Here is an 11,501-nt window from a genome sequence, read left to right on the forward strand (position 1 = left end):
ACAGTATATGAATAGGTATACAGGGTGAGTTTTTAATGACCCCCCCCCCCCCCCCACTTTTTCTACATTTATTAAGATGTCAACTTCGGGCCACGTAAGATCATTTTAGAGTAGTAAGTACTTCATTTTGACTAGGTGTAAATCTTTGACCGACATCTTGGATCCGCCATATTGGATACACAGTTTTTTTTATGTAAAGCTAGGGCTGTGACCCATCGTTTCAAACGAGATTGTTACGCTGAATATGATGCTGCAATCTGTTTTTAAAACTACTTATAAATTTATTTTTTGTCATTTTAGCATTGTGCATTTACAAACTAAGACCATAATATCAAAATAGTGCTAGATAAAGATAAGTATACACCATCAGTCATTGTCTATGACAGATTAATTTTTTTTGAAATGACAAAAAGTTTTTTAAATATGAAGGTGGTGCCGTGACCCATCATTTTGAATTACTTTTTATGCTGAACTCAATACCTCAATCCGTTTTTATTATTTATATTTTGATTTTTAAATATTGACATTTTAAATAAAATAATTGTAATATTTCATTAAGAAAACTTGATAACAAAAAACTGATAGCGGCATTGAGTTTAGGTAGCATAAAAAAGTTATTCAAAATGGTGGGTCACAACATCGCGTTCATATTTTAAATATTTTTTCTCATTTCAAAATGGCGGATCCAAGCTGATCCAAGCACATCATCAAAAGCTTAGTGAAGTAGAAGACCATCTTAGAGAAAGTGGCCTTACTTTAAAACAAGAATAAATGTACAATTGTCTGTATCTATAAAGGAGTATTCAGGTTTCTGTATTGACAAAGAATGTCTATTCACTAAGTCCTCTGAATCTAAGGTAGAAGCCATTAAAAACGCACCCATTTCTAAGACAGTGAAAAATTCATAGATTTTGTTTGTCCAATAAACTTGTATATATATTAATTACGTAAGGCGATTCTTTGCGTCAAAATTGTGGGCGACTGGGATGTCGTAGAACGACGGGAAAGGGCTCAAATTAAAGTTTTCTATCCCGTGACGGCGGGAAAAATAGTCGAAATACCAAAATGTTTACAAAAATTTAGATTTAACGTAAAATGTTCTTCATAAGAATAGCATTGGAAGCCATACACAGCTGATATCCAGGCCAGTATTCTATACACGCAGTTGGTCTACTTCTTAGCCAGTAAACTCTATAAATGCACTGTATACTATATTAAAATCAGGGATAACATTATATCGTTATCTATAATTGAGCCAATTGAGCAATATTGGCTTCGACAACTGGGAAATGGAACCCTAAAACCATAAAATTATACTTAATGTGGCTAATACAACTGTTAATTTTGTATAGTACTTATTTACTTCCCTTAAGTTTCATCACGATCGGATAATCGTTTTGTAATATATACGCATATATAACAAACATTGGATTTCACATATATAGATAACAACAACAAAGGCAAACAGAGCGACTTTTAGACAAAAGGATCCATCTTGGCAAATAAATAATTCGATTCTCAGTTTGTTTGAATATTAAAATAAGCTGTTTTACATTTCAAGCTTTTTAGGGACTTATGTCCCTACAAAATACCTATTCCATATTAATTACGTCAGCTGATTCTTAGCGTCAAAATTGTGGGTGACTGGGAAGTCGTAAAATGACGGGAGAAGGCTCAAATTAGAGGTCTCGATCCCGTGACGGCGGGGAAAATAGTAACATTCCAAAAATGTTTACACCAAATTATATACAGTATAGCATAAAATGTTCTCCATAAGAATAGCATTAGAATTCGCTGATTTATGTTTACCTCAATATACTGCAATTTACTGTATAAAAACTATTGATAACGTTATCTATCTATATAAATAAAATTACAGTTTTGTCTGTACATTGCTTAGGATCATGTGGGTTTTGGTTATTTTTACGTTTCATAGCCTAAGAAAGCCGAAACGAGTCTTAACTCAATTTCTGTCTGTATTTATGTTTGCCTGTCCATTCTGTGACTTCACTTTTCCAATGTGTTACTTTTGGCTTTTGGATTCTACTTACTTACATTTCGACAACGATATCGGTACTACCCCTACTTAGGAAATAAAACTACAAACGTACAAAACCCCAGATTTGTGCGTTTTTGTCACATTTCCTCCGAATGTTTGCTAGATATATGTACCGATTATCGTTTAGAGATTACGTAATCTTTTAAATAAGAAATGTTTGTTTGGATAAAGGTGCTTTCTTCAAACTATCATTAATATGTTAACATTAAAATCTGCTTACAAATAATGCTATTAATGGAAAATAACTTTGATTTTCGAAAACTTAAAAAATCCAAAACCAAGGTCCAAATCCAATAACTTCGGTACTGATACCACATCAAGTGAAAGATTTTTGAGCAAACCATCATGCATTTTTAAAGCTTTAGGTTGTTAACGTTTCATTGGTTTTTAGCCTGTGTATTTAGGCCAATATATTTGCCAATGGATTAACACCTATTAACACCATTAACACGGATTAACACCAGTTTGATTACAAGGACAGTTTGAATTGGCCGTAAGTACTATAGTTATTTTCTTAACTGTACACGTTGGTTTTTGGTACTGATACTTTTCCTTAGAACCGGTGGTAGAAGTAAGAATCATTTTTACGTACACAAACATCACTAAAGTATAGTTATCGTTAGTGCAGCAACTTATTTCTTATTAAATTTAATTGATGTCTTACAGTATGATATTTGCGTTTTCTGTCTGGTATCCAAAATATTAGTTAATGCTATGAAAATAATAAAACATCAGTTAACGAACTTTTTTAGCAAACCCTCATGGATTTTTAAAGCTTTGCGTTGTTAACGTATCAATGTTTTGTGGACTGAGTATTTATTTACTTATTTACTTATTTATATATTTGCTAACGGATTTGTACAAATTTTACTGATTGATCAGGCCTTAATAAGATTATCATAAAATTTGATGACTCTATCAACACTTTCAAATAATTATTTTGTTTGTAATTTGCTTTGGTTAAATCGTAGCAAATACCCAAATTCAATTATGTATTTGTGTGTGTATGTATATTGCATTAATGTCCTTATTTCTAAGTGTCTCGTGGAAAAGACAAGAGCAACTTTGTTAATAAAAATTTCAACCCGAATAAAGTGTGCAGTAGTGAGGTTGAGGTAGTATTTTAACTACTTTTAACCAGTGTTGGGCTATGCCTAATAGGAAATATGGACTAACACGATTGGGTGACAATTAATTTCGAAACATTCATTTTGGCTCGTATCTGTCAGATATTTTATTTGCGAAGGTTTATATGTCTTCCCATACAGTAATAGTTTTGCCAGCATATCTGAAAAATGCACTCGGCCTGGCGCACACGGTCGATTTTTGATCGGCCGATTAAAAAATCGGCCAATAATAAATCGCCATTGATTTATGTCTAGGCGCACACGTGGCGATTTTTTAGTCCAGAAATGGATTTTTTGAGTGAGTTGTTTAAGCTATCCTAAAATGGACTTTGTTGAATTAACCTGTGTTTTTACTCTTCTAATTAGAAAAAAGACAACTTAAATATTGGGTTCATCCGATAGTAAGTCAGGGACTTTAAAATCGACAGTTTTATAAACTATAGCCTACACTTCACGTGATGACAGTAAAAACTTCTTTACTATAAAATGTCTATTTAATGTTTCAGTTTGTATTATAACAGCTGTGGCTTTTTTGCAAAGAAAACAACACAACTCACACTGAAGTTCACTGACTCCTGTGGAGAACAACAAGCGACTGGCCGATTTTTTAGTCGACCGTGAGCGTGGACTGATAACAAGAACCTGTACTTTACAGATTTTTAGGTGACAATCGCCTTGCCTACGAATCTGTGGCGAAACCCAGATTTTAAAATCGGCGTAATTCTCGATCGCCTGTGTGCGCGCTTCCATTCAAATACGAGTACATGATGCACAGATCGGCCGATGAAATAGACGCCTCAAAATAATCGCTCGTGTGCGCCTAGCCTTATGCAAAAAAAACCCTGTTCTGAATATAAGAAGGTTCAAACCTACTACAAGATTCCCGTACGTAGGACGGGCACACAACTAGTTGAAAATAATATCAACAAAAGCAAACAAAGACGAACAACTAACAGTTTTTTTACACAAAAGATGTGTTCTACTGTACTGAGATATCTACCCTAACACATAGATAATTTCAATTTGATTCCGAGTTTGTTTAAATATTACAATTATTTGTTTTACTTTTGAGCGTTTTAGGGGCTTATGTCGAAGCCATACGTCATTTCATATTCGTTCCACTACATTACGTCATAATTTACGACCTGCTTATGAAGTACACACATCCTTATTTTATGAGAATGTTGTATTGAGGCTTTTGACAAGGTAAAAGGCCCTGAACTTAGGCTCTTTATGACAACAGTTTACCTTTCAAATTGTCCGTAGACGCTAGCTCAGTAGGCCTGGGACCCGTGTTGTCTTACCAGATGGTGTAGTGAACTTGATAGCATATCAGTCACGCACATTCTCAACAGCTGAGCGTAGCTATTCACAAATTATAGAAAAGGAAGCTTACTCATTGTTGTGGCTTGCCCCTGAACTGGACAAATATAAGTACGAAAGTAAAGGTAACTAAACCACTATTATTTTATAAAAGGAAGCTCTTGCTTTAGCATTTGCAGTTTTAAAAATTCAATAACTTTTGTGTAGGGGAAAGCTTATTCTGGCTCTGATTGCAAACTACTTCGTAGTATTTTTGACTAAAAAGGCAATACCTATTTTTGATAGGGCTCGAGTGCAAAGATATGCGTTGTTCTTATAAGGTTGTGAATTTAAAATCTATGTTTTTGTCCCTGAGCTCGGATTGAAACGACATAAATTCAAGCTATAGCCGTAACTCAAGTTACAACAGTTTGAGCTGTAGACAAAGGTAAATACATATTTTTATTAAGAATTTAACATTGAAATAATTTCTTGTTCCTTATTGAACATAACAGACCAGGCCGTATCAAAGTTAAGGCGGGTTCCAACTGAAAAATCTAAAAAAGTTTTCTCTATTTTGGCTTGTAAATCTGTAGTAGCTTTTGAGAAATCTTTCGGACCTTGTATTTGTGCAACCATGAAAAAATTATCTGTTAGAGCACGTTTTATAATAGCAGATTTAATGAAGTTAGTATTTTTACAGTCGGTGAAAAAATGATCCAGATAGCCTTCTGTATCTTCTGTAACTCTGGTTGGCACATCGATACAACTAATAAAACCTGAACCATATAAAACATTCACGTAGTAGTGTGAGATATTGTTAGTTTTTTTTGCAAAATGCACCAATTAATGTCGCCGACCAGACGTTTGACCAGCCAGTGTTTCCTATACCCTATTAACCTAAGTAGGCTTCAAGGTCGTCGATAAATGGACATACTGTAGATCACTAGACGGACTCCTATCCATATACACCGATAACAGGGAAAGCCGCGCACCGCCAAATGTTACCTCTACTTTAACCATATACAAAGATAATTAAATATATACTGTCAACCTGCTGTGATTACCATGGTTACCATAGGTTCTGGCGCACACCGTTTGGAGCGCCGCGTAGTTACGTAGCGCATACATACATGGCGCTCCCAGTGTTGTGTGCCAGAACCTATGGTAACCGCAGCACATCTGACGGTCTTTATTTAGTCATTTTTGTCTATGCTTTAACACATGTTGCTCAAAACATTTACCAACCTTAATACCAAACAAAACATAATACCAACCTCCTCCATGCACGCAGAAAAATACTTTTACGCCACACTACATTATTTAGACGAACTTCCCACGCAAGGATTCAGTCCAGAAAACAGCTGTTTGCCGCCAGCTTATTCAAATGGGGTTTCATTGCGTGATACTGTTCTACAATGAGTTTTACCGGACACCAATCAGCTGATTATACTGTATTTGCGTAGGTAGCAATAATTGGTTATAAGCAAAAACATATTAGAGGTTATGACTAGTGATTTTTAGTCCTTTAGTTGGTGGAAATATATAAGGATTCGTACGGATTAAGTAGTATGGCGTAAAATATCGTACGTAACTCGTCCAAAATGTGTTTACCGGACTCGTATGGTAATCCCGTACTCGACTTCGTCTCGCACGGGAACGACCACACTCGTCCGGTAAACACTTACTTTCAGGACTAGTAACGTAATATACTATTTCACAAACAATCACACCATCATTACGATTTCTACTTTCTTTGATCATAAACACGTTATAACCATCCATACTCACATTCACACGTGATTCATCCACCCAAGACTCAATTAAAGCAATTATATCAAATTGATTTACATAACAATCTAAAATAATAATCAACTCGTCTTTATTTTTAGTATAACTTCAATTAATTAGACTAAGAACCGTTTAACTATTTTTAAAATCTTCATTAAACTCGACTGAAAAAATTAAATGTTGATATGTCTATAAATTATTTGTAAATAGCCTGGCAAATAGTCGAAAAAATAATAAAAACTTTGGGTAACAAAAGGTCATATATTTAATGGACAATTCAAATTATTGATTGATTAATTCAAAATATGTTACGTTGACCATATAATACTTAGGCGAAAGACGCGCCGACATTATGTCACACAAGTTTTGTCGCAACTGTCACGTAATACACCGATTTCTATATAACTAATAATAATAAAGACATACAATAATAACAATATAGATGTATAATCTTTACTCGTGTATTCAGAATGGTATATGGCTACGGAAAAAGAGCCGTTACCGTTCACAATTTTAACTTTTGCTAAGATTTTCTAGTTTTATAAATTTACAGTTTATTTCAATATTTTTTTAATATTAAAAGTACTAGGTGAGACCCGTCAAGATTGACGTTAATGTTTCAATTACAATAGTTTAACTATAAATCAATGATAAATAGCTTTTTTTGTTGGTCATGCTTCTGCAGCGTGCTTTAGATACATTCGATCACAATAGTCAACCACTAAAATAAAAGCTGGTATTTAACTAAACGTTTTTGATAAAAAAAATATAGTATAACGTGATTAGAATTGAGAAAATATGTCTAAAATTAAACTCCATATTCGAGAACTAAATAATTTTATGTTTTGTAATTCAGTACCGGTAATTCAACATCTTGAACTGTTTAGGATAAATTTGTCACTTAAAAATTGCCGTTTTATCATAATCAATAAGTTAGACAAAACAAACAAAGCATATTAGCGTCTAAAAGATTTTAGGAGTTGGTATCACTGGGTAGTGTTAAGCCTGCAAGTAGTGATATGGTGAAAAACAATAAAATTGGAGTGAGGTAGTGATAAACTGCAATCTGAGTGCTAGGTAGTGTTATCCCGGCTTCCAAGTGTTTGAAATGCAGGCATAACGCTACCAAACTTTGCTACCTCGCGGGGAGTAATATCCTGCAATCCAATGCGGTAGGTAGTGTTATCCTGCAGTCTATAAAGATATATATATATATGTATATATATGTATATATATATATAATCATCAAAGTAACTACAGAATGAAATAGGTACAAAATTGTGTGAAACAAACATTTTATTCTATAAAATATAGATGGTAAATAGGGGTTGGTTTAATGGAAATAAAATACAAAACAGATTAATTAATTATTTTGATAAACATCAGAAAGGTTATGGGATTGATTGAACTAAAATAACCCAGGGAAAGTTATAAGTAGAAAAGTCGTCAACCACAATCTGTTTAATCAGTACGTTGTTAGAGAGAGAGAGAGAGAGCAGAGAGAGGGAGAGAGGGGGGGAGAGAGAAAGAGAGATAGCAGATAGGGGCGTTTGATAAGGAATCTGAAAAAGTAAACAAACAAGGAACAACGGCACGACGATACTCGTTTACAGCCTTATTGTGTCGCCCACTACATTTGCACACGTGACCACATTTTGTTTCTTCCTTATCTTTCATCCGTCCCAAAATAGAATTCCAGAAATAGTTTGTTGTTATAATCTCCCCTACCACACAAGGCAAAGGCGCAGTGCTCAGTGCCCACTGTAGGTTGTCACGGCAACCGTGTGTCGTCATAGCGACGAGCCAATCACGCACTCGCACTGCGTTGTATATTACGATACGAATAGCTGTCAGCTGTGTTAGAAAGACACCGCGATATGTGGTAGTTTGTCTCTTTCCTATCTCCTCAAAATTACGATCGATAATCATTTCGTCTTGATTGAGCTGAGGTTCGTGCTTATCAAACCTCGAATGCATGAACAACGTAGAATTGTGATAACATTGTTTTCAATAGTTTTGACAGTATTAAAAGCTCGGCTCGAACTTCGAGCTTTTTCAAAATGCCTCGAGCCGAGCCGAATAATGAAAAGCTCGACCAAAAAGCTCGAAGATTCGAGTACTCGCACACCCCTAGTGTCAAGTAGTCGGGGAAAGTCGGGAATTAGTATTGAATTTCAAAATGGTCTTGAAAAGTCAGGATTTAGTCTTAATTTTAATATCAAAGTTGGGAATTTCCATGATTTTGACACGATTGCAGACAACGGCGATGACGTTTCTGTGGCTGCGGGAATCAATGATGATGTTTAATGGCCGTGGGATATGTTTATAATTTTGCCACGGTTGCGGACGACGACGATGGTGTTTCCGTGACCGCGGTAGAAGACGATGATGTCTACACAGCTGTGGTAAATGTTCATGATTTTGTGGCGATCGCAGACGACGAAGATGATGTTTCCGAGGCTGTGGGAGACGATGATGACGTTTCCGAGACTGTGGGAGACGACGATGACATTTCCGAGACCGTTGGTGACGATGATGACGTTTCTGTGGCTGCGGGAGTCAATGATGATGTCTTCACGGCCGCGGGATATGTTTATAATTTTGCCCCGATTGCGGACGACGACGATGATGTTTCCGTGACCGCTGTAGAATGCACCAGCATAGCAATGCTGATGGCGCTGCCTACGAATTGACAGGCAAAGCTCCACGCAATCAGCCGTATTTGCCGTATTGCCTAGCCGTATGAGTTATTTTAAAACGCATATGGATGCAGTTAATTCCCAGACAGAGTCTACTAGACAATAACACAGAACATTTTGACAGATGTTGCGCAACAGCAGTGGTAGCAGTGGTCCCCGAGGCTGGGGAATGGCAGCCGCAGCCAGCAAGCCTCGTGTCCCGCCATCACCCTCTCCCCCTCGCCACACTATAGACAGTGATGGAGAGTCAGCCCCCGCTCCTGGGTACCACCAGAGTTTCAGTGATGCCATAGCAATCGCCCTCCAGCATGCCAGCGAACAGAAAGGTCAGATATACTTATACTGCTTACAACTTATCACACAGTTAGCATAATTAAATAGTTATTTATTTATTAGGAATACCACTAATGATGTTATGATATTTGTCATAGAAATAATCAGAAACGGTCAGTCTTCTAATTTTACTATAAATAACAATGGATTATTTTACAAAATCCCACCAAATGTTTAGGCTTGGCCACTTATAAAATCTAAATTGGAAAGGTCACATGGTCCGGCAGAAGAAACTAAGTCAGTCATATTGTCAGTAAAACAATACACAGAATTAAATGATGTATTATGTTATTTAACTTAACAACATTTCCATTTAAAGTTTACAATTGTTATTTATTTACTACGAATACCACTAATGATGTTATGTGTTTGAACGATGTTATGATATTTCATTTGTCATAGAAATTAAATCAGAAACGGTCAGTCTTCTAATTTTACTATAAATAACAATGAATTATTTTATAAAATCCAACCAAATGTTTAGACTTGGCCACTAATAAAATATAAATTGGAAAGGTCACATGATCCGGCAGAAGAAACTAAACTCAGGCATTTTTGTTTAGTTAAAAATGACTGGGATGGGTGGCGTCGTCCTGTAATCCAGCTACTAGGAGGTCACGAATTGTGGATATTTATAGGCATGCACTGTGGATGCAATACTTCCTGGTGTGGATTAACATCCGCACGAGTGAGTACTACGACTATCCGCAGTACTATCCTGATAATTAGACCACTTCGTATATACCAAGGCGAAAAATGTGGTTCAGATTCCACTATAAACTGTAGGTCCCTTAGTTGCCATTAGCTTTATGGGCTATTAATTAGCAGCTTTGTCTAGAAACGGTCAGTCTTCTTATTTTACTATAAATAACAATGGATTATTTCACAAAATCCCACCAAATGTTTAGGCTTAGCCACTTATAAAATCTTAATTGGAAAGGTCACATGATCCGGCAGAAGAAACTAAGTCAGGCATTTTTGTTTGGTTAAAAAATGTTTTATCATTACAAAAAAAAAACTCTGATTAGTTTTACTTGCTCAAGTGAGATATCTATTTTATTATCCTTATATTTGAAATTTATGGTGGGACAAGAAAATCATTTGAAAAAAAGTTAACAATTAAAAATTGTCAGTAAAACAATACACACTATTAAATGATATATTATGTTATTTAACTTAACAGCTTTTTCATTTAAAATTGTCAATAATTTACAGAAATTTCAGAGACGTTTTGTTTGGTTTAAAAAAACAACTTTTTTTCAGATGAAACCAACAAACAAGAAGGGAAAAAGAAAAGGAAGAAGCAAAAGGTTTTGTTTGCAACTGGTATGGCCTGCACCAGTAAATAAGTTAGGTATTTGTGTAGCAGCAATGGAAGAAATCCTACATCTCCTAAATTTACTCATTTCCAAAAATTATAATTAGTTCTGCGTCTTTTACTTTGTGGGTTCTATTATTATGGTAGTTTTATTTACAATACGTTCATTTCTGGTCTTAGTATTATAGTTTCTTAATTTGTTGAACCAAAGTTGTACATTGGTTATATGTTTCTGTTTCTAAAACTATAAGTTATAACTTGTTTTATTGTTATGTAACCGTTCAATATATCCCTACATAATGTTCTTTTTAACTTGAAGAAACCTACCGTTATTCAATTTTTACTATAACTGTGAGACTAAGTTTTTGACTATTGACTTAAATGTTTTTTGTTTTTTTTATTTGCTGTTGGTAATGCTATTTTACCTTGGGTTTTTTAAATTCTTGAGATATATTTGTAGTTATTTACAGGGGCATTTATTATGATTCAAAAATTACATAATGAATTAAAATGTTTTAACAAAATTGTGTTCTGATTGAAAACACAGTTAAAAACAACATTGGTGTTACCCTTATTTGTTGGCTGTGACCAAATACAGTTCAATTAACAAACTCAGACTGTGTATTATTCTTTACCTTTCACATCCTTTAACATCACTGAATAGTGTGTGTATCTTAACTAGTTCGTTATCCAAAGAATGAAAGAACAATTTGCCCTACTAATTTAATCTTATGTAAACAAAGACCTTATGTAAAAAAAAGAGTTGTTCCCTCTTTTCTTTTCCTTATAAACCTATATTTTCCGCTATAACAGTGAGTGTTTTTAAACGGATAATTAACTGGAAAACTTAGGACTTTACCACTGTGTATAAC

The 11,501-nt window shown here is 34.8% G+C and overlaps 1 protein-coding gene across 1 annotated transcript in view; it reads left to right on the forward strand.

Moving 5' to 3' along the window:
• LOC128988945 (RING finger protein 10) overlaps positions 1 to 11,244 on the forward strand; it is a 177,604-nt gene extending 166,360 nt beyond the window's left edge. Inside the window, exons 14-15 of the mRNA XM_054410780.1 lie at positions 9,103 to 9,304; positions 10,575 to 11,244. Coding sequence (XP_054266755.1) covers positions 9,103 to 9,304; positions 10,575 to 10,660 — 288 coding nt within the window. The 3' untranslated portion in view covers positions 10,661 to 11,244. The remainder of the gene's footprint in view (positions 1 to 9,102; positions 9,305 to 10,574) is intronic.
• Positions 11,245 to 11,501: the final 257 nt, after the last annotated feature.

The sequence above is a fragment of the Macrosteles quadrilineatus genome, unplaced genomic scaffold (genome assembly GCF_028750875.1).
Source record: "Macrosteles quadrilineatus isolate MER2022 unplaced genomic scaffold, UCM_ALF_1.0 Scaffold_1__1_contigs__length_201487025, whole genome shotgun sequence".
NCBI classification, from domain to species: Eukaryota; Metazoa; Arthropoda; class Insecta; order Hemiptera; family Cicadellidae; genus Macrosteles; species Macrosteles quadrilineatus.